At 43.0% G+C, this 24,624-nt stretch overlaps 1 protein-coding gene across 1 annotated transcript in view; it reads right to left on the bottom strand.

The window, feature by feature from the left end:
* Positions 1 to 24,624, bottom strand: part of DNAH9 (dynein axonemal heavy chain 9) — a 228,024-nt gene that overhangs the window by 72,421 nt on the left and 130,979 nt on the right. The window contains exons 52-59 of the mRNA XM_075720144.1: positions 22,692 to 22,880; positions 21,119 to 21,354; positions 18,891 to 19,013; positions 16,444 to 16,648; positions 11,175 to 11,339; positions 8,655 to 8,795; positions 4,589 to 4,759; positions 2,611 to 2,733 (exon numbers count right to left, since the gene is read on the bottom strand). Of these exons, the coding sequence (XP_075576259.1) occupies positions 2,611 to 2,733; positions 4,589 to 4,759; positions 8,655 to 8,795; positions 11,175 to 11,339; positions 16,444 to 16,648; positions 18,891 to 19,013; positions 21,119 to 21,354; positions 22,692 to 22,880 (1,353 nt within the window). The remainder of the gene's footprint in view (positions 1 to 2,610; positions 2,734 to 4,588; positions 4,760 to 8,654; positions 8,796 to 11,174; positions 11,340 to 16,443; positions 16,649 to 18,890; positions 19,014 to 21,118; positions 21,355 to 22,691; positions 22,881 to 24,624) is intronic.

Raw genomic sequence — 24,624 nt, 5'->3', positions numbered from 1 at the left:
AAATATGAATCTGAAATATATTTTGCTGAAGCTCTGTTGAAGAAACAATTTATTACCGCACTTAATCTTCCTGATGAAAGAAAAGGAGGTTTTAGCCTGCTAATAAGCTGTATAGAAGCCATAACTAATTAACCTAATTATAGCAGTCTGTGACAAAATGTGATTGTACTAAAACCATGCCTCAAGTAACTGGAGTTGCCAAAAACTCAAAGGCTAATAAACCAACACACATTAATAGAACATAAACACTAATAAAGTTGACACCAGCCATGTTATTTATAGTAAAATCAATACGACAATCATCACAAAAGACAATCTGAAGAGTACTCAGTATCTGACAATATAGAATTCACTATCTGAAAATCCTGAAATACATAAAATTAGCGCAGATTATTGATCAGTGACTGCAGCTCTTCAAGATGTGCAGTTCATGGGGACAGTGGATGCATGCTGAGGCTGAAGACACCTGACGTGTGCAGCACACTTGGACACGTTTACATCCTGCCATCTCACAGCTCAGCAAAAGGGTGCACGGAGCAGCATCTTCTTGGCATCACATAGTTTCCATCTCAACCAAAACCCCTGAGAGACTCTGTGAGAGAGAGGAAGCTGAGTGGGAAGGGCTCATCTCAAAGAGAATCCGTTCTTGCAAAGCAACTTCAGGTGACAGTCCACTTCCAGTTCCTGCAGGCAGGACTAGTCCTTGGGCACTACAAGAGTAATATTATTCCTAAGATACATAAAAGAATGTCCAAAAGGAGAATCAGAGCCTGAAAGCTCTGAAACCTGTTGTGGAAGTTCACCTTCCAGAGAAAACTCAAGAGGACTGAAGTAGAAAGAAGGTTTGCAGTACAGAACATTCCCAAGCAGTGAAGAACCCCAACCCACAAGGACTCCAGAGAAACTGAAATGCACCATTCACCCTATACATCCCCATGCTGAACATGGGCAGGGACAGAGCAGAGTTGAGAAAGCCTGAGATTTCAAGCAATAATATGTGTGTATATCTACATCTATACAGACTGCACAGCCCAAAGACAAAATATGCTGTTGTAAAGCATGTATTTCATGGGCTTGATGGCTGAGTTCCCCTGATTATGCGTGTTGACCCTAAGTGCCCATTTAATTTGTCTTCAAAGGAGAAATAAAAATAAGGCTGCTGCTGTCTGAACAGCAAAACACCACTGCTGAATGAAAAATGATTAAAGAAAGGGTGTAGAATTTTTTTTTAATTCCTCCACTATTATGGAAATACGCCTTTTAGAGGATGAACAGGGCTGTTTTAGTGAGTTCCAAGCTTATTTGATGGCTGAAAACATGATTGTGACATTTTCAACATGAGCTAGGCTGCGTGTGTGTGCAAATGAGGCAGAGGCCCCGTCCTCACTGCCAGTGAAGAGACGGAGATAACTCCTGGTCAGGGCAGACATATCTGGCATGAACGCTACCATTTGAAATCACTAGGGGTGACCTGGGTTAGAAACATCAGCTTCATTTGACTTCTGAACTGCAGTCTGCAACTTAGAGCTCCAACTTTGTGCTACCTTAGAAGACTGTTTGTTAAGTGAAGAACAGCCTAGCATGTGCTTGCCTAGAAAGACATGTGGCACCATAAGACAGGGCTCCTGCAAAACTCTGTAAAGCTCCACAAAGCAATAGAAACAGGAAAAGAGTATCAGAGATGTCTTGGGCCTGGATGAAAATATCTTATCTGGTCACTCTCCAGGAACCAGATACATTCTCTGTGCAGCATGGTGGAAGGGAGAGAAAGGGAAAACCCAGTGTCCCAGATGAAAATTTGAGAACTATCCCAATGAAACCAGGATGTCTTCACTCCCTCCTTTATAGCACCACAGAAATGTCCCATGAAGGCATCATGCTGTAAAAAAAATTGATTCTTAAATCACAGCAGGTGATCAGAACTGATCAGAAGCCACAATAAAGCAAAAGATACAATCTCATATCAAACAAGGTGTGAATGAGCATGCCTAATTTGAAGAACATTTTGACCCCTTCCAGAAAACAAATCATACCCTGCTGAATCAGGTTCAAATGCAGCATGATTTGCATTTGTTGACAAATAGGAGCAAAGATGGGATAACTCACATCTCTTTGGGATGTTCTTCCTCACCTCTCACTCCAAACACATGGCAGCTGTTAGACCTTCTCACTGCCATGACACTATTTTTTTGCAGGTCTGTCAGCTGTCACTACCCTACCCGCAGCACATCTCTGCAGATGGTCATATCTATCGTAAATTCCCACCTCCTCCAAAATACAGTGAAGATCTCCATGTCCTTTATAATTTATAACTGCAAAAACCAGAGGATATTCTCATTTCTGTCTTACAGAGAGAGAAGCCTAAATCTCAGAGGGAAAAATCACCTTCTCGGGGGCACACAGATCATCAGGGGTACAGTAATGAAAAGCCCACATAAGTCAGTCTTGTACCTACAGAACTGTCCATTTCTGTGGTATTTTTGTGCTACTTCTCATGTATGGTCAGAACTTTGTTCACCAAATGCTATAAGGACCAACCTGAAGGCTGCTGAAAGGCTTTTAGAGGAGGTAAGGGATGCTGATTTCACACAGTTCAAGAGAAACAGGTACCTTGATTCCTCCCCAGGAGTGATTAGACAGGAACTCCACAGGACTTGTAACTCTGGTCTGTGCTGGGTATCTTAGTAGGAAATCCAGTTCTACTGTGTTGATTTCTTTACTCATCAGAAGTATCTGTAATTCCAAACAAACAAAACATCCTTGAGCAGCCAGGATACAGAACAGCAATATACTCTAGAAGATTAATTATTCAACTCATGTAGCTGCTAAAGTGTGGCTAAAAAGTACACAGTGCCCCATGTTGGAGGGGTGTGATGAAACATACCATGTAGGTGCTTTGAGTCTCTCCAAAACAGGACCAGGAACAAGTATGGAGATTGGCAACATAAGAGGACCAAACTTTGGGAAACCTATGTAGCAAGGGCTGTCATCAGGTTCATAGACAGCACACTGAGGAGAATACCCTGCCAGCAGAGACACAGGCTGCAGGCTGTGCTGCAGGTCTCTGTGCTTGATATCTGCAGCTAGAGAACAGATAACATTCTTGAAAGGAACCAGAGCATGCATCCCTAGGGCATGCTACTAAGGTCTTGTCCATCTCTCACTATCTTGTTCAATTTTGAAAGTAAGTGGAGACATACTGAGTGTCTTGAAAAACAAACAAACAAAACCAAACAAAAAAACTCCCCAACCCTTATGGTACATGCACCAAGAGAATAAGCAGGTTCCTGAGGTCTCAAACAGTGGAGAGCAGCTCAGCCATTCAGCTACTACCAGTGTTTTTACCACCAGTGGTGGCTTTTGGGAATACATGGAGTAAGACTGCCAGAGCAATCTCTGAGGTAATTGTGGAAAGCCATACACGCTCATGAGCCCAGCTGGAGCTACTTCTCCAAGTGCACTGCCAGACTTTGGAAGTGTCAGAGACAAACTTCAAAACCCTGAACACCAATTCTGCATGGAAAAAAAAAAGCAGTGGTGAGTTTGTCATTTCCTTGTCACAGATTTTAGACTATATCTCATTACTGCCTACTGGGCAATGGCATCTGAAGTGTGCCAGACATCTCTTCCACCAATGATGGTAATGAGGTACTCAGTTCAAAAGCCAAATGCTTTTTTATATAGGAGAATCCTGTGCCTCATCACTCAACTGCCTCCACACACTGAAACTGTGGACGCTGGTTTTCCTGACAGCTTAAAGTGACCCATTAACTATTTTTAATGCTTGTGTAGTTACAAGCACAATGTGTGTTACTTAAATACTTTATTTAGAGGTATATATATTAGAAAAATGTAGGTATCCTTTGGGTCAGAATTAAGGCTGACATTGCAAAATATAAGCTGACTTTTTAGACACAGACAATTTATTAACTAAATATATTGTCAGAGTCCATTTTTTTATATGTGTGTATATATATATACACACTTAACTTTCCTTTTTACACATAGTATTTTGTTATGTAGAATTAAAGAAATCATGGCAATCACTGGATCAAGGTTAACTAGACCTGCACAGTGTTTCAGCAGTTCAAATTTGGTTCACATCTGCATTCTACATGTCAGGGCATTTACAGTCACTCACTGCAAAAACTTAGTAACAACTTTACACCACCATGCCAAGCACTATTTATTGATTGAATTTGATTTCAGCATAGGTCTCCTTGCTCAGACCGTAGACTAAAAATTATACTAACGTACTAGACAAAAGACAGCAGCTATGTAGCAAGCATTTCTTTTGGATAAAACAGATAAGCCTTCAAGATCAGCTTGCTTTGCCCTTTTTTTCAGATCCTGCAAGCAGGTATTACTCTCTCAAACAGCCATTTATCAGCATAATGCAAATCAAACATAGCATCGGTGACTGTTATCAGCAAGAGAGGCAGAGAAGAAAATCAGTTCCACAGCCCTTGTATTTGCTGCTCTGATGCTGAAGGCCATAGCTGTGACAGTTTGAGCTTCTCTGCATGCCAATATCTTTGCCTGTAACATAAATCATTGCATACAAATTGCACGAAATGGTGATGTTTACCTGGAAGGTAACTTGAGCGGTGTAGGTCAATTTATCACACTCAAACAGCCCCCGGGTTACGTACTGGAACACAGAGAAGGTAATGCTGTCAATGAGGTTCAGCACACGCACTGCAAGGCTCTCATCTGGATGTGCCCTCTCAATGGCTTTCTGAAACACGATGCTGAATGCCTAGGTGAGGAGACACAGAAGGACACTGGTGGTTTCTAGATGCTCTTTTCATGCTCCTGGGTATCACCTGAAGTGTTGCAATAAGTGAAGCCAACTCAGATACTGTGTCTCTGGGGCCACAAACAAAGCATTCTCATCTGCCCAGCAGTGTGACCCACCAGTTCCAGGAGGCAGGGGAACACATCTAGAGACCAGACCCTGTATCTGCCTTTAGCTGCTTTTTCAGGAACATACAGCCAGCCAATGATGACATTCCCTGTGACACTGCTCTCTTGGGCTTGAGAAAGTAGTGCAGAGATACTGAATTAAGACACAATGAATATAGGAAACATTTCTCTGACCAAATGTGTTCTCTCATAGGGGTTACACAGTCCACTTTCTCTGCAAACGTTGAGCCAAAAGATAGTGGTGATCCCAGAGGAAAGCATACCTCCCATTTCACAAATGTTTCAACTTAGAAAAAAGCAATTCCCCTAAATTTAAAAAAAAAAAAAAAAGTCCCATGAGTATTTCACTGTCTGGATTCAGCAAAGGACTAGATGAGAAGGGCAGGTAGGACTTAATCTTGTGGAAGTGGGATTAACCAGCCAGTAAAGTCCCCTTGGGGATGGGTGCATGCATTGAGAATAATGCTTTTATATAAGATACTAAGAATTCTTGTAAAAACATTTCTGATCTAAATGAGAAAACACAAAAAACTTTCAGAGCCTTCCAGAGAAAACCCATTAGCAAGTTATCAAATGCAACTGGAAAAAGAAAAAGAAAAAAAAAGCCTACATCCTGATCAGCAATGCAGAGGCTCCGTACACTGAGACCCAGCTAATAGGAAATAACCAGGCCAATACAAATTAATAGCACCACCTGGATGAGGCATGACTGTGTTGGCAGCATTATTTTTAGGGTTCTACAAAGGAAAAACGATGCCTCAACAAATTAAAGTAACACTGATACCTTACCTTGCGTTATTAAAGAATTGCGGGATGCATTTTCTGGCTTAACATTTCTTTAAATTGTGTTAAAACATGCTGCAAAGGAGCATATAAATCTTGTGTGCTCTAATTTATAATGGACTTCTAGCTGTGTGGTAAGTATTTTAAAATCATCTCTGCAACTTTACACTATGTTTTATGATCTGTCATCAAAATTTATTAGATAAAAACATTTCACCCAATAGTTTTCTATGTATTTATACACATTGCTGATGTTAACTGGAAAATATAAACCAAACAAAATATAGAAGATGTGGATTAAAGGTGAAACCTGGGAAACTCCTGTATCTATTATGTACGTGTAAGGAATGAATCTTTCAAAGGCCACCCTTGCACAAAAGATATTCTGTACATTTCCCTGGTAAAATTATTTCAACATACGAGTCGTAGATATCAAAATGAAAAGCTTCTTTGTGGATGAGGCTCAAAATATTGTATTCTCTTCTCAATTACTTTTTCCAGGTCACTCATTGAAGTAAGAAATCATTTGGAAGAAGTTCTGGACTAGGATGCCATCTCATTTAACCCTCCATCTGCCAAAATATCTTTCTCCTGTGATAAAAAAGGCCTTCCATTTATTAAAACATTAAAACTGGAACTCTTCAATAAATACCCAAAAAGGCCCTTGGGTCTCTACTGGCCAGACCTATTGAGACTACTCTGCCAAGGCAAGGGATTGTCTGTACTTTCATTTTTACTGCAGCACGTCCTTAGAAGCTGCTCAGGGACCAAGTCTTCCCCAGGATCTTGGGTAGCACATGCAGAGCACAGAAAGAGGGGACCCCTGCCTAAGCAGCTTCAAAGATACAGGGGATGGTTTGAAAGAAACCCCACTTGTTACCAGTCAAGGAACAGAAAACAACTGATTAAGTGATGCCCAAACATGAAGCAAAGACATGAACTATGAATTTGCTACTGGTCATATATTTCGTTCTAAATATCTAGCTCTTCCATTGTGGCAAGTGTAATCTCAGTCTATCCACACCTGTCATAAAGAGAAGCACTGGTGTCTCAAAGATAGTCAAGAAACTTGGAAAACACAGCCATGCTCTCATTCCCACAAAAGCTACTGGCTTTCCACTGGGCTCTGCTGCCACATGGCAAGTGGGACAGTTCAGCCCCATCACTATGAGTAGTAATAATTACATTAAAATCAACCTGTCATTTTGGAAATGTTCTCCAGGTGTTCTGGTGAGAACAGCTCCAGGTGGGAATGTTCTCCAAAGGAGGAACATCATTCCTAGCTCTCCATGTAACATGTCCACGTACTACAGAGCTACACTTACTATGCAGGGAAGGGTAGTCTATTTAGGCAAGACAGAAAAGTAGCAAGGCCTTTGGAGCACAGACCCTTTCACTACATCTCTTCCACATTTATTTTAGGAGCACAGGGCAAGAAGTGGTCTTTCTCCCAGCATGGTCCCCATTGGGGTGTTCATACTGCCATCACGAGCATGCCTGTAGCTGAAACTGCCAGAGCCCACACTGCAAAGTGGTAACACACCCATAAATCCCATCTGGACTTCCAGTCTAAGGACATTTTAGGCTGTAGGTTTGATTGTCTGTCCAATGGCCACACAACATTGTGAGAAGAGCAGAAATACAGCCCTCCAGAGGATGACTCCAGACTGTAGATAAGCGTGTGTGTGGGCCCATACCAAAAGGCAGTGAACGTTCATGTCATGCACATACTATCTATTCCTTCACACCAACCATACACAGACACTAACCCAAAGTTAGTTTTCACACCATGTTGTCAACTACCTGAAAGGTTTTTGTAACTGTAATGTAGGAAGTGTCCAAGCTCCTGAAAGAACAGCTGCTTGGGACCCTTCTTGTATTGTAGAGATGGAAGTAGGAATGACTTGCCTTTGTACAGAAGGTGGCAATAAATCCCTGGTGATGTGGTCTTAGTGGGACAGGACCATGTTTAGAGAGTCATGCAATGTTTTAATACTCTGTCATTTGGGAAGTCAGGACTGTTTCAACACCAAGGTCTTGGATAATTGTTAAGGGCTGCAGCATTTTTTGTTAACTCATGAAATATCTGGACAGGCATTATGACCCTGATGACACCACAGATACAGAACCAATGATTAACTGGTGGAGCAAGTGACTCCAAATGCTGTGCAAAATCTCTATGCATAAATATATAAAATAATAGAAAAAAGTACTTTGTTGGCTCTTTCCCCATATGATATCTTTTAAATCCATTGCTCATCTTGTTCTGCCAGGCCAAGGCTGTGAATATGGAAGAAAGAACAAATGGCTTGTAAGGTTCTCCTTTGCAAAGAAGCTTCCTGGATTTTTAGTAATAAAGGATGTTGATGCATCACTAAGTCAGACTGTGTCTTTCCACAAGACTTCAACTGCTTCAAAAGAAACCAAGCAAAAGAAAGAAAAGTTAATTAAGGCTCATCTAACATGATCCCAATCTTACCACCTGCAGTGGGATGACTGGCAAATTCAGAGCTGAGTAGGGATCCTGGCCCACATTCAGTACTCAACACAGAGGGACCTTTTCTTTTGGCATTCAAACTACTCCTCACTGGGTCTTTGCAGGTGCTGCTGAAACTCTGCTCCTTCCACCAAGGGTAGCAATGTACACCCTCTGCTCAGCATTTGCAGCAAGTTTTGGACAAATCTTTCCCAGTGAGCACTAAACACTACCGCAACACAAATTAAGAGTAACGTATGTTAAGTAGACATATAAAGAAATAAATTACAGGAAACTTTTCCATAAAATGAAATCAGCAGCATGGCTTAGGTTAGATCACCTTTTTATCTGGGAGTTCAAATATCCCCAGGAGGCCCAAGACAATGACTTTGAACCTCAGTAAGAGAGAGAAGCAGCAGCACTGCCTCCCGCAGCTGTGAGTGCAGCCCGTGGCTCATGGGGACAGTACCTTCAGAGAGAACTGGTACATGGGATGGATGGCATGGAGGTCGTTCATGGTGAAGTACAGCAGAGAGGCCCGGGCAGCAGCAGGCCTGTAATGCTCTCTGGCCTCGTTAATCTTGGTTTCTGTCACCTTAGACTCCTGGACCTGGGAGGAAAACACAGAACAAAATTACTGGAAAACATCTTTGTGAATTGAGTATGCAGCCCAGGAGAGGGTTGACATCTGCCACAAAGATGACGTCAGACCAAGCAGTGGGCAACCTGCATGCAGGGACCAGCCTCTGCCCTCTGAATTTAAGAAACCCACTCTCAGTATCCCCCCTTCCTCTGGCATATTCTCCATTTAACTGCATTTACCACCCTGTTGCCCAATCCTCTGTTTTCTGAAGCCCCCTCCAGGCTTCTCACTAGGATCCCTGCTCTTTACTAACTGGAACTGTTTTTTTTCATTAATGAGTTTCTCCTGCTAATTGCCCCCCTCCTATGCAGGTCATTAATAACACAGGCTGAACAGACTTAGTGCTCCTCTCAAGGCAGCTTCCTCCAAGGCTGAGAATTGCTAATTTATAATGGTTATTTGCTGCCTTTTCTCACCAGCATTTAATGCACCCCTATCTTGCTGGCCAGGTGTCTGCATAGCTGCTGTGATGGACATGGTGAAAATCCTTTTGGTAGATACATCACCCCATTATCGTCTCAGTCCTGTTCATTCTTTCATTCTACTTCAGCAGCATGAAGTGACATCCTTGAGCCTCTCGGGGATTATTTTAGGCTCTGGCTGCGTACAGTCATAAGTGTCTTGCAACACAGCCACATGCTACCAAGCCAGTGCTGATCCAGCTAGCTCAGCAAACCATGCAATGGGGATGTGGCAGAAAAGGGCTCAGCACATGTTGTACAAGCCAGCAGGGCATGACGCAACGCCCACCAAAATGCGCGCCACTGGGTCTCCCTCTGCTGTGACCTGAGCTGGTGTGAGCACATCTGGCTGGGGCACATCAAACCTTCCCAACAAAGCCCAGATTGAGCCTTAATCTGTTGTGTGCAACCAACACATGTTGGGATCTGTGGGATTAGCCTGTTTGTACATCACCATGAGCAATGATGGACTGTAATATGCTCCCAAAGAGCAGTGTCAACATCTACTGCAGAAACAAGGATCTGCATGGGCCATGAATCACCTGTCTACATCAGATGAGTCCCCCTTCTGGCAGCACTCATGTCTCTCCACTGACTGTAAGGGGAGCCCAGAGTCTAGCTTAGACTTACGCAACTAACTTTTAGATATCCAATCCCCATAGCGATTAATAAATCTAGTAAAATAAAAGCCAGAGGTAGGGAAGACAGTGGCTTTCCATAAATAGAGTAGGGAGGACTTCCATAGGAAGGAATATGTTGGCTGAACATTTTTCTTTAGGTAGACAGACCAAGAACAAAGTAAGGGTTGACTTGAGAAGCAGACCTCTAACGGGGCCCTTAAACAGCTTTCCAAGTGGGTACCAAACTCATAAAAACCAGGTGCAAACTCCAAAATTCATCCCTGTTGCCACAGAGCTGACAGTGACCAGCTTTACAACCACAACTCATTTAGAAATTGAAGCACTTCAAGAACATCTACTTCAAGATGCCAAGCTTGCCAGGTCGAAACAACCCTTCAACATCCCCTTTGGGGGTTCAAGCAAACCCTCCTTAAGGAGCTAAATGCATCTGATGTACCACAAATGGCTAGCAGAAATAATTCCAAATTTTAATGTGGAGAATCACTTAATTCCTTGGTTGCTGGGGCTACAGTGCTGGGAAGTGAGAGGCAGTTCCAGCCTGACCCCAGCACGTGAGTAACTTATCAAGGCAGCATGGGCCAGTGGGCTGGAGGAGGACAAGTGTGGGCTGTGAAGATGGGAGGACTGCAGAGGGAAGCAGTTGAGAATGGCCATACAGGAGTCCTATCGCAATCCTGACATGACAACCACAGTTCTCAGGTTCCCTCAGTGGCCGGGGAAAACCACTGTGCATTTAACTAACCCTATCTAGCCAGTAAGGTGAACTAGGTAGGTGGCAATGCTGACACTGCACAGCTAATACAAATGCTGAATTATACTCTAAAGAATGGAAAGGTATGAAATACCCAAGTCCTTGCAGATTTACTCAAGATCACATACTCAACAGATTCCAGTCCCCAGTCAGTACTAAAATCCAACTTAACTGAGGAAGTGTGATGCATTCAGGATTACACTGGAACAGTTTAAAGCTGCCTTGATACAGTGTGTAAATTTTATTGTATTTACATCAGGCACTGACATTTTCTCTTCATCTTAAATAGGCCATTTAACATAAAAAAAGCTCCAAAGAACTAAATGGCCTGAAGATGTCCAGAATGGAGAGCACTTCAATTTATACTACTTTCTATTCTCTACTCAGCAGAAGGGGCAGAGATGGGCAGAGTAAAGAATTTACGTTCCACCCAGAAATCCTTAAAGATAACATCACACAGATGCTTTTCTCTAGGCTATCACTGTCTTTGTACCTTCTCTTCAATTTCTGCAGCTGTCTGTTTAGTGATCTCCAAATTCTCCACCAATGCTGTGTCTCCCAGGAAGTTCCCAGATGCTGATGACAACCGAGAGAGCAAGTCGTCCTCTAACATTTTCAAGGTGATTTTAAATCCATTCTGTTGCTTTGTGAGATCTGACTGCAAATAATAAATTCAGAAAGTTTTAGCCACAAAACACATGGTAAAGTAAGGATTAACCACCTTCACATGAGAATAGGCTTCTAACTGACAATTGCCATAGTCCAATATTGCTTGCTCCTGCTCTGCAGCTCCCGGACATGGGCAGAGCTCTGAGGATCACTCCATATCCAACAAGCCATCAACTCAGAGAAACTTTGAACAGCACAGAAAGCACCAGAAGAACTGAGCCCCTTCACTAGGAATGTATTAAAATGCTGGAAATGAACCAGGAGGAAAAGACCTTCAACCCCATCTCAAACATACAACCTGCATCTCTGTCTTAGAAGTATCTATTGGGCTCAAGTCAGCCTGGATAGTCCCTGCTGCTTCTCACCCCTCCTGGAGAACCTCTGCACTTGCCACTACACACCAACACCAGTCACACCAGCAATGAGCACCACAGAGTTAAAACATATGGCAAAACCAACAAGAAGATCACTTGGGTCCAGAGCAGAGTACAACGCATCTCAGGCTCAGAACTAAGGGCAAAGTCACAGTCTCACTTGATTGCTGCTTCTGTTTGTATCCTGGCCTCGAGATCTCACTGGGACCTGTGGCTTACTGTGGTAGAAGCTGTACATGCAAAGACAAAGTCCCCCTGCCAAAGGATTTGCAAACTCAGCACAAAGACAGCCAAACAGGTACAGACCAGTAACAACCATCTTGCCTCAGGGACAGATCTCCTGAATTATAGTGCAAATTCTTCCAATTTCTGTGAAATGCCCCCTCCTGTTCTCCCCATACACTTGTTCCATTTCCCTGTCTTCTGCAGAAATACCAGTCATTAACGCTGTTCATGGTGGAAACAAAGACTCTCATCTGGCTCCTTTTTGAACTGATCCTCCAGAATTGGCTTTCTCCCATGAAATGTGATTGCCCTATTCTATGTGTTTGCTGGGGGAAATGGCATCTTTCCTGGATTTCAGGTATATTATGTTATTCCACCATACAGTCCTCTTGTGAATGCCTATTTTTAGCGTTATCACAGAAAACATCCTGTGGGAAAGCTGTGCATCTGATTCGGATGCTGCTAAGATATAAGCCCGGTGACTATTCTTTACATAAATGAGGTCAATCGCTAACACCCTGGTACATAAAACACTACTGTGTGACACCGAGTCTTAAATTCTTAGACTGTATTTAAGTGACACAACCAAGAAATTCAAGTAACTTGCAAAAGAGTGTTTTATAGCCCTGCAAAAAATAGCCAGCTCCATGAAGTAGCAGATGTGGTGCACGTGGAATTGAGGCAGGTTCTGGGCCATGGCAACTGGGACACGACAGATTCAGTGTCATAAGCCAAGTGATTTAATTCTCCAAAGACAGGTTTTGGAAAACATACCCACACCTTCCAACCACCTACAGGGTGAGAAGAGCCCCAGAAACGGGAAATGTGTGTTCCAATCCCACAACACATAAGGGAGCCAGCAGTATTTGCTTTGTTGTGAGGGACTTTCAAACAGATTAACTCACTCTTTCATTAATAAGTCATCTTTCAATATTTGGGCTGAAATTTCATATACTTGCTGCACACACAGTCATTCCATGTTAATGTCAACCCAAGTATTCAGCAGACCATGCACCGAAGCATGTCTTTTACTGGTATTTCAGCTATAAATGGTTGTTTTTAAAGGCCTGTTCTGTAGGCATTACACACAGGAGTCTGCCCATGGTGGTAAATATTTTACAAATCCTGAAACAGAAAACTAACATGGCTAATTTTGTGCGTTGCTGTCATTCAAGCATAGCATGCCTTGAAAAATGACATTTTGCAAGCTATTATTCCAGACCATGGACTGTAAGCCCTGGAGTTATTAATGAGGATGCGTGTGATTTTTGCTCCAATAGCTTGTAATCACCATGCAATTTCTGCAACGCACCCTTAGAAGTGCATACAGTGCTGTATTCCCCAACAGCTTGCATCTGCTGCTGCTTTATCATGCTATTGTTTTCAGCAGTAGCAAGGTCATAATTTCTTATTTCTGCAGTGGAGCGGAAATTATCTGTTATATCATAGTTCATACATAACAGCACTACTTCTGGGAAACAGGTTACTCTGAGAGCCTTCAAAATTTCATTCCACGGAAAAAGAAAAAAAGTTCACCAGAGCTACAGGCCAGTTTTGCAGGATTCACTACTAAACTCTTCCTAGCTCAGCCACAGTAGCCACCTTCTTCTCCTTGTCCTTTCTGCTGGTTTTATTGTATTATTTTAACATCACAGAAGAGAGGAAAAAAAATCCCTCTATTTTCAGTCCACCGCTGCAGAGCACCTTCTTTCCTGAAGAATAACCTCAGCACTGTCTATCAGAGCCTAAACGTGCAGGGACTTTCACACACCCTTTACCTACTGAATCAGCAAGGCAGAAGCCTAACTGATGGATTATCCACCTATAGTTTGGGATGCAGGTGCAAAATTATTCTTCCAAAGGCTGTTCTCAGCACTAAATAGACAATGAATTTGAGGCAAATGCCATTTGAGACATTTCAGTCCAAACAGTGAAGACCGGTGAAAGTGGGAGATACTTGAAACCAGTCCTGGTAAGATTATGTGTACCACAGGCAGCACCACCAGCACATGGACCACAGTCATCCTTGCAAAAGGAAATTGGAAATGAGACTAGTTAAAGGCCAGAAGGTTTGTACTGACTTGAGAGGGAAGGTCTCAGGACTTGGCTTTTCTTGCCTTGGCCTAAACTGGTTTCAGCTTCTCTTAGCTGTGATTGTCTCACAGCCAGGTCGCTACCACCTTAACCTGTTTTAGCCTGGCTTTAATTTAGAGTTAGAGCAAGTAGTTGTTCCGGACAGATGAATCTGTCTCTAGAGCCAAAATATGGTAGAGTGTAAATGTGGTCTCAGAATCAGAACACCCATTGTAACAGGAGTGCAAACCTGTGAATCAGATAAAGCTATCTTCAGAGACAAGAAGGAACAGAAAGACCAAATAACTGGGAATCAATAAAGAAAAAGATTATGGAAACAGACTGTGTTGAGAAAACATTTTTAAAATGTTGGTGTTATTGTAATTGGATTAATAATAGCTGTTTGATGAATTTTGATTAGCTTATTAACAATAAATTCTGGGCTCTACATACAAGGTGTGCTCCATCTTTGCCTATAGCAAGATTTTGAGCTCAGTAACTATTGTGCAGTACTGTAGGAATGATCTCCATCTGCCCATGAGCCAGAGTCCTAAACCCTCCTCAGACACCAAACTCCTGTCCCTTTTGTCCCAGGGTAGAGAGGATGGATTAAAACACACCTAGAGAAGTGGCCTCTCCTTTGGGGAATCCAAAGATTCAAATCTGTGTCTTCACGTAGCTCCCCCCAGCTATCAGACAACAGCCCTAGTGGCTTTTTTCACATCAGTAAATACACTAGGGGCAGAAGAAGGTACTGAGCCCCTGGCCAGCAGCCATCCACAGAGATCAGTGTACCTGCAGCCATTGCCAGCCCCCCTCACCATGTCTAAGGAGACAAGTCTCTGCTTTATCCCAGCAGGGAAGAGATTTTTTTTTGACTGACTGTTCCCCATCCAGCAGAACGTCTTGAATACCAGGCTGGTTTTGTCCCCCTGATATCTGCTGGGGCAGCAGGACTGTAGCAGGAGGGAAGCAGATGAGAGGGAGAGGAGAGATAGCGGGTTCTGGTATTATCTTGCTGTGGTGATATAGAGAAAAAGGTCTTAAATATTATTAAAGGAAAAGAAAATTACATCCCGCACCAATCTGTATCTGCTCAGTGCTTTCTAAAGCGAGACATCCCTCACAGCTGGTGGCATACCTGGCACACAGGGATGCACTTCCCTGGTCCTGTGCACAACCTCCTCCTTCTACAACATGCACACCCTGAAGAAACAGGGACTTCTAAAAGATGCAATCCCTAATTCACATTATTTTCACTGTTTTTTAATACACAGCTCTTTTACAGCATGGGAGGGAAGTGCTGCCGATTTTGAGTTACTAATTTTCAGAGCCTAATTGTGGTTTTGTTGACTGCACAAGATATCAAATTTTTCTTTCTTGTGACAGAAACCATTAACAGTGATGCTGCAGAGGCTAAAAGGAACGGTCTTTAACATAACAGCAGTTAATGACACCACTATGCTAATCATGGTCACCGCTCCCAACCCCATCAGTCCAAATCAGCAAAAGAAAGCAGCTGTTTATAGCATTTGCAACCCAGTGCCAAGCCTGTGTGAGGGGTGCCTGATTAAGAGGCTTTGGGTCTCATGGTTCCAGCAAGATAGCCATGGCCTACACATTAAATCAGTTCATTAATTATGTATTTTTTATGCCATCTTTTGGTTCGTTAACACACGAGCCTGGTTAAAACTAAATGCATCATTAAGGCTGCACAGCTAACATACTTTAGAACCTCATTAAATGAAAGGATTATTACAAAACTGGCCTGGCCTGACTGAACATGTGTAGTAAATTTATTCCCACTCTCAGTAAATATTTAGTATTATACATATTCGTTACGTTGTTAAATGTGCCATTAGAACAAAGTATTTTCTTTAAAAAATTATCTTGAAACTGAAGTCATACTTATTAAAAGAGAGAAAGAGAGAGAGAGATAACATTTTGGCCTGTTACAAACAAGTGGGAGGAAGAACTGGAACAGAAAAATTTCATTACCAGCCTCACAATATTTACAATGGGAATCCTATACCATAAATGCCTAAAACTGAGACTAATGTTACCTCCAAAATTAAAACTGTAAAGTCCAGAAAAACCTGATATGAGAAACTCAGTTTCCATTTCCAAGAGGAGTAGGAACAGAAAGAGATTTCTACCCAAATTTTTTGAGAAAAAACTTGAAATTGCAGTTTAAGTGTTCCCGAAATACCAAGAAAACAAAGGACTGCAGAAAAAAATTCCTCGATGTTTGTCATTCAAGAGAAATCTCCTGATTTTATGATGAGCTCAGCAATCTCTGCAAACTTGCACATGAAAGCTATTGTTTTAAATTACAATAATAATTATTATTTTATTATTATTAATATTGTTGTTATTATTATTATTTATACTTGCTCCCAGTGTAAACTCCCAGCTACTGACCTTAAGTTCTTCCAAGTCAGGCCTCTCCATGTTGACCACTGCCGCAAGCAACTGGTCTTCCAAGCCATCTCGCGTAACGGTGAAGTTGATGAGGGTGCACTGTGCCTGCAGCTCAGGTTGGAAATGGGGGTTTGCCAGCTTTGTGTGGAGAATGAGACGGAAAGCAGGGTCGAAGTCACACTCCTTGTCCCCAATCTTAATGTACCTGCAATTAGAGAAAAAGAAGCATGAGCACACAGACCAGCTGGGTTAGCTCAGTTGGTTAGAACACGGTGCTAATAACACCAAGTTCACAGGTTCAATCCCTGCTTACTGCAGGGGGGTTGGGCTCGATGATCTCTCAAGGTCCCTTACAACCCAAAGCATTCTATGATTCTATGATCTCTCCCAGGACATTTCACCCGAAGATAAATGGTAGTTATTAGTCAATGGTATCTAACAGCATGGGACTTTCCACTCTTCACACAGAAACTGCTATTAAAGCAAAAAGTATTTAAAATTGGACACACCTGAATCACTTCCAATTTAGGATGAAAACCCCAGACAGTTGCCCTTGAATTTTGGATCCTATTTGAGAAGGCTCACAGTTTCCAGCAGCAGGATGGCCAGTTCAACCATGAATCCTCCTTGCTTTTTACAGAGACTCTATTCTACCTAAAGTTGGACTTACATGGAGGAAAAGCCTCTCAGCATTAAGATTTTAATTAGCCACAGCTAAAATTGCCTAGTCTGTTGGCTTAGACCAGGCCAACTCGATGGTCGCACTGAGCTTGAGCAGTGAAGCCAGATTAGGAGAGCAGCTGGTTGCCATTCCTGGGAGGTAACATCACTCAGGAAAACCCAGCCTTCTCCTGTTCTGCATTTCTGACATCAAGTCTAAAACTTACAGAGATCCCAGGAATCAACATACTCTGAACCCAAGTTTAACAAAGCCCATGGGAACCAGAGGAAAAGAGAAACTGGAAATGCTTTCAGGGATGCAGCTGGACTGTTACAGGAACAGTGGTGTTATCATGGGAATTTGAATACACTTTCCAGTCAAACATCAGCTCACTGGGTGTCCTCTTGGCCACCTCAATTGCTTTTACAGCTGTGAAACTGAGGCAGAGAGAAATGACACAGTACACACAGCTCACAGCAACACCCAGAAATAGTGCCGAGAGCCCTGACTTCAAAAAACCTTCTTGCTCTGGGCCTACTAGCACCTATCTGTGGGGTCTGGGTCATGTCCTGGAAAACATGAAACCTGCAGACTTTTTATTTGATTTATGATTTATTTTACCTTTCTTAGGAAACACATGATCTCACAGGGAGTTTTGAGAGCAGAGACATACAGTCCCAAAAGGGGATGAATGAGTTTTTCACTGTAGGGGGGCTCAGGAGTCCCACCACCTCTGCTGTACCCCCATCTCCACTTTCAAACATTTCAATCCCCTTCACTGGGACCATCATTCCCTCTGAAATGATCCTTCCCCTCCATCCTGCAGCTGAATCCACAACCACCCACCCTTCTCATGATATTTTCTCCTGCAAGCTTTCCAGACATCTTGCCTTTCCCAGCAGTTTACATCATCCTAGGATATTTTAGGCAAGTAAGGAAATGATCCTCAAAGAACTTAAGGAATGTGAAAGACAAAGCTTAACAGGCTTTTTGTTATTTACTGCACAAAGCCAAGAGCAGGACTGTACTGCAAGGCACTGCAGCAGGCATAGGGGTCAGCCCATGCCAGGATCCTGAGAGCGGCAAAGCTGTCAGCAGCAGAGACTTTTAAAAACCCAAATGATGCGCATCCTTCTAAAGGCAGATGATTCCACTCTGCAAAAGCCAGCGAAACAACATCAAAAGAGTCCCTGAATCAAGTTCAGCACTAAGCGCAAGGTTTTATTTGTTGCCATTATTTGAGCACACACTAAAAATGTGCTTGTTTTAATTTACATACAGAAAGAAGGAAAAAGTGAACTCCCTTGCTGCCCTTCTTGCTGACCTCCTCACAGCTGGAAGGTGATCAGCAGCTGCCATGAAGAACTTGACCTCATTAAGAAATACTTACATATTCTTAATGCTTAAACCGTTAGCTGTATTCCTAAGCGGTGCGCAGTGCTTGCTAAAATTCAAGGTTACTTTTTCTTCACAACAGCAATAGCTATTTTGGTAATAATTCAGTGTCAGGATAGCCAATTGCAGACACCAATGTCACTATACAAAAGAATTACAGGTGTCTCTTTTACATGAGGTTTGAATGACACTGTCCAACAAAATGAAAAATCTAGATTTATTTCAAAGCCAACCTATGACTAAATTACCTGCGACTGTCTGATTTAAAATGCCCTCACTTCTGAAGGCAGGATGTTAGTGCTGCTGTATATGAACACCCAGAATCTGAGGTCAGGAACAGAAAGCACAAAGAACCCATTCACACATGCCATTAAACATCCCTGAAGCTCACCTTCCTTTCTTGATTGTCTCTCTCCCCAGTAACGGCCCCAAAACTGGATCCACGGATTCCTCCAGGTTTTCAATCAAAACCAGTTCTCCTGCAGCCAGGGCTCTTTCCATTGTGTCCAAATACCTGTGGGAAACAGCATTGGTACCTGCACAGCAAGGCTGGATGTGATGCTTTGCAGCAAGGAGGATGCGAGAGGGACAGAGGGGTGCTGCACACTGTGATGGCAGCTACATACACATGCCAGCAGTTGTGAGAGAGAAAGAAGGGTAGGATGGTGCAGAAAGTGGCACTGGCAGAGTCTTGGCTGTCCAACAAAGAGAATCAGGTCTCAGACCTCCCAAGGGCAAGCAGTAATAACTGTGTCTTCTTTCCCAAGAAAAGAGCATGGGCATCAGTGAACAAAGATGGGACAGCTTGGAGTTATTTTTAGCAAATACTTTGTTTCCCCTAGAACCCACTGGTGCAGTTAATCTTGCATAAAAGCAAGGACAAAGAGCAGGTTTCAGCTCCATTTCGCCCAGGGTTTAGGGTCATGTTTAGGACAGCTTCTTTCCTTATGAGGGATTTGGACCCTTTTGCCCAGTGTGCCTAACTGTAAAACAGGGATGCTCTGCATTGCGATGCTTTGTATTGGGAAGCACAGGGTCAAGCGTTTGTGCTCTCTCCTTTGGGGCTGCTCTGCACTTCACACAACTTACTTCTCTGCAAAGAGGAGACAAGGGCCCTGGGCTGGCAGTGAGGATGCTCTGGGTGCTGTTACACCATCACTGTTGCACTGAATCACTCCAACTAACTCCACTGGCTCTTGTCTAAGCTAGAGAGTTTAGGACCTCAAGAGGTGATAGAAAGATCTAAGACAAGAAGTTGAGAGTGACCTTTAGACCTGACCTTTAAAGGAATATGTTGACATAATGCAAACCCCGTCCTTGATCAGCAGCCCCCATTTTTCTGAGTCCAGGAATATTTTATACAAGAAACAGTCAGAAAGAATGACAGCAGCTGACCCCAAGAAGTTGAAAGCAAAGAAGCATCATTTCCCAGATGATGAAACACTCCCTTATTTACTGTAATGGGGCAGTGAATTATGCTTTTAGCCAATGGCCCTGAGACATCACAGCAACACACTAAACTCCCCTCTTAAAGTACCTGCCAGCCTGCTATGTGGCCAGGGAGGGAGGGGAAAAAGAGATGCTGTGTTTGCACGGCAAGCTATAATGGCAGCATATGAATGTTACAGGGTCTATTCCTCTTATTCCATCCTGGAGGTTTGTATTTATGTACCTCCTCTTGGATCCTTATTTTTCCACAGACTGCTTTGAATAACTGCAAGGCATGGTGACCAGATTGGCCAGGAAAAAGAAATTTGCTCTAATGAAAAATTAGCTATATTTTCATCCCACATGAGATCAGCTTTAATAACTTCTTGTTATTTTCTATGAGGAAAGCAGAGGAGGCACCAGCAAAACAACCTGGGCAACCCCAAGACATCTCCACATCTACATGAATTTGCAAGCACCAAGCTTGGGTCACTCTCGCCTGTTGCCAATGCTTTGCTCTGTGTTAAAAAACATAATACAACTTATACCCAAGCAGGGATTTGACTCTGGGTCTGCTCCATCCCAGCTGGGACTCCTCGCTAGTGGGTAGAAATAGGTGCAAAACTGAGACAGCAGAAGACCAGTCTGTGCACTGACAGGAGCGGAAAAGCCTTCCCATAAAAGATTTAGCCAGATCAATGCACGAGTGCTGCAATGAAAACATCCTAGCTGGTGCCAGCGTGGGAGCAGAGTTAGCCCAGCTGGTCTTCAGGGCATGGTGACCCTGATGGCAGTTCACCCTCTGTGCCCAGGCCCTCTCTCTTCTTCCAAGATGTAGGAAGCCCTACTCACCCTCCTGGGTGACACTGAGTCAGGACACGACACATGAGACGAGCCCAGTGGAGGATGCCGTAGTCTTAAATGTAACTGAGCCTCCAGCACATAGTGTTCTCCATTCTCTGTTTCAGAGAGGTTTCTATGGTAACTGAGCCAAGCACTAAACAGACCCTCTATTTAATGAGAAATCTCTATCATTTTAGTAATGAATAAGCAGCTAATGCACAAATACATTTGAGGGTTTTCCTCAATGTAATTGGCTCAGATGGTTGCAGTTAAAAATACATTGTTCATCAAATATGACAGACAGATAACCATTAAAAGGTATTATTATGTGATAAGGCTGATGTTTACCCTTTCTGCCCAATTCGGATCACTCTGAGGTCTTCGCCATACTTTGTTTTGATCCATTTGATACCCTGCAGCTGGGGATCCACCATGAGGGGCCAGCGCTCACAGTTTGTGAGGATGGTAGCATTTTCAGTGGACATCCGATCAGCTGGCAGGCCCTCGTTCTGCCAAGCTGCTACATCAGCATCATCTGTCAACATGGTCAGAGGATCGAGGGAAGGAGTTACAGGGATTGGCACCTGGGAGGAAAGGAGAAATGCTTCCTAGTGTGTTGGCAAAAAGCAGCAAGTGCGACTTGTAACATATTCTGGAGATGAGCAGGGAAAATATTTCAAGAAAAGTTAGCTTAATTAAAAACTGATAAGTCATATTTATCAGTGGCTTTCCATTCTACAGGGTAGTTTTGATGTAGTATTAAGTGTTTCCCAATCCTGCTGTGAATGAATGCAAATTATGCAAGCAACCCAAAGATTTTTGCCTGTAGAGCACTAAGAGCCCTGAAGGGCCACAGCCCAGCCAAGCAGGCTCAGATCACACTCTGCCAGGTACAAGCTCTCTGAGACAGCTTGGAAGAATATAACTAAGACCCTCGTAAGCCTGCTGTTGTGTTGCAAAACAGCATTAGCAGTTCCAGAAACACTTCTCTGACATGGGAAGCCATTTCTGGGTGTGACAACCAGAAAGTTATCTGTGCCAGTTTTCTGAGCAGAATGGTCCCTTAATTTTCCATTAGAAATACAGGCACTTCCTTGAAATTTCGAAGCGCAGAGTCAGGTATTTTTGGGAACAATATTGCCTTTCTTAACTAAATTTTTGGCTTAGTATTAAGAAATGCAGAATGAAGTTTTTCCTCTCTCAACTTAAGGAACTTGCTGATTTTCTCAGCTTTTTGATTTGGGCATCACTGCCCTGTTGTGATCTCATTTAAAAGCTTCTTGGCATTTCACCAGGATTTATAACATCCAGTTACTGTACTGATGTGTAAAAGGTCAATCCTGCAGGAGACTGATCACTTGCATTTACTGATATATGAGAGGACCTGTTAAAGACTAGTGACATATTAAACAAGTTTGAAGCACAACAGTCTCCATCTGGTCCAAGCAGCAAGACATGGGTAAAAACAGCTGATAGGCATGGCCAGCATGAACAGAGTTTGTGTCCAGTATGAAGAACCATCTGGAGTTTTTCCAAGCATACTAGAAAGCTATCAGTGAGTTCTGCCTGCCCCAGGCAATTCCTTCTCCATACTACCTCCCTCCTTCTAGGCCATCCCTGATGCGTGGTTGAAACTGCACAGCTTGGTAGTGGGGTCCACATTTGGGTTGCTGCATCGGGGATTTTCCTCTATACATGGAGGAATTGAGTCACTTGCGTGGAGCAAGGACACCATGACATCTCCCCCAGAGAGGAGTAAATCAAGTGTGGCTATGTCCTGCTCCTCAATCCAACTTGGTGGGGACACAGGGATGCTCCTCATTTGGGGGATCACCTCAGTTGGGGTATCCCCTGTGGACATCAGAATTTATGGCCATGTTAATTCCAGTAATAATGGCTTTTCAGAGAAATCAGGGCTTACTTTTAGCTGGTGCAAATACGGCTTCCAGATTCCCTCCAGGAGGTCTTGACGGTATTTCTTGGTGAAGTAGCCCAGGTAGGAGACAAAGGCCGTAATCAGCAAGACATCTCCACACAAGGTGTTCTGTTGCTGTTTGAAGTCCTTCACGGCTTCAGCCCATCTCACATTCTCAGATGCGAGACCCCCAACCTACAATTTCCCAAGTCAAATTGATCATTATAGCGGTTCTTTAAGCAATACCTCAGGATCTGGCCATGTCCATACCTTGTTCCTGAGGTCAACTGTCATTTGCTAAAGTTTAAAACCTGAGGATGGGAAATATTCCATGGTTACTCTGCTAAGCCTTCCATCCCATTCAGTGAAAGACTGGTCCTGCAGTCACATCTCAGCCGTCTGCTCCATGACTCTCTAAAATCATCAAGGGAGGCTCCATCACTTCCCCAGCAGGAATTCACATAAAGATACCTGCATAAGGATTTCTGAGGCAGCCCATCAGCTGTTAATTGCCTTAATGCTATAGATTCACACCTTGTTGCACCCTCTCTCACACAGAGCATTCCTCTCCAATCCCCTTGGGTCTACATTGTTCTTTCCCTTAAGGCTCTGTCCAGAAAACACTTCCTCGTGGACATTTTGCATGAGCATCCAATGCACAAACAGTCCAACTGGGGGCTTACCAGCTTTGAAGAGAATACTGCATCTCCTTGTAAAATAAGATATCTCTACATGCATGGACAACTTCTTTGACCATTGGTATTTTTCAGGGTACCATTGGTCCTTCATTCCTGAGGTCCTATGATTATAAGAGAGATCCTGACCCCCCCACACACACTTTTTCTTTTTACAGGAGAAAACTTTAGCTCTGTTAACTGAGAAACACAGCTTGGAAATATGAATGGAATGCATCCTTCAGGTTCACAAGCCAGAAAAACCCAAAACCAGTTTTAAGTTGGCCTCATGGATTTGAGATTAAGAATGCCAAACCTTATGGTCAAATTCAAAATCAACTGTCCTGTTGTCAAGGTGCTCTGGAAACTTCCATGTCATGTACAGATCCCCTCTACTCACAGGCCTCTGTTACCAGGGCCAACCAGCACTTTCTATTTTTCTTTTTCAGTATACAGTCCACATGAGCTTAAGGTTGTTTCTCATATTTCTCAGTTTTATTAAAAATTCCTCTATATCCTTCTCTTTTGCAAACCACCCCAAATAAGGGGTGCTGCAAATGTGACTAATATGACACCATCTCCTTCTTCCAGGTCACTGTTAAATGTTAAATAGGACCAGCTCTAACACAAATCCCTATGATAAGTCTTATGAACATCTTAAATAACTCATTCCCCTAAACTGGGTCATTTTGACATCTTAAACTGATATGCAGAACACAGGTCCCCAGGATGGGAAGGCACCACCTTCAGATCATCACCTCACTGAATTCCACCATCACACATTCCAACTTGACCAAGTCCTATTTCTAGCAGAATCTTGCTACCTTCTGAGGGTTAGGAGCTACCTTCTGATTTCCAAAACAAATTTACTCCTGGCCAGTTTATGCCATCAGTTCTCACACAGTGTCCTCCAGCTCAAACAGCTCTCCTTTCACCCTCATGAGTACCTCCAGATGCTTTTATAAACAGAAAGTATTTTCTAGGGAATGTGCTCTGCTTGGCTAAGCAGAAGTAGTTGATTTAGTTCCCCTCTGAAATATACAAACACAGGAACAACTCTACCGGGCCAGACCCAAGATCCACCTCCTTCGGCATCTTGTCTGCTGACAGCAGCCCTTAGCAGATGACTTGGGAAGACTATACAAATGAGCACGTGGTAATAGTTCCTGACATAATCTCCCAGCTTCCCACAACTGGAGGTTTAAGAACCTTCTGAAACAGAGCTTTTATCTTTGTGCTTAATAGCCCCTGATGTTTTTTTTCTT

The sequence above is a fragment of the Pelecanus crispus genome, chromosome 12 (genome assembly GCF_030463565.1).
Source record: "Pelecanus crispus isolate bPelCri1 chromosome 12, bPelCri1.pri, whole genome shotgun sequence".
NCBI classification, from domain to species: Eukaryota; Metazoa; Chordata; class Aves; order Pelecaniformes; family Pelecanidae; genus Pelecanus; species Pelecanus crispus.
Note: the sequence above shows the minus strand (reverse complement) of the source record. Positions and strands in the feature narration are given on the sequence as shown.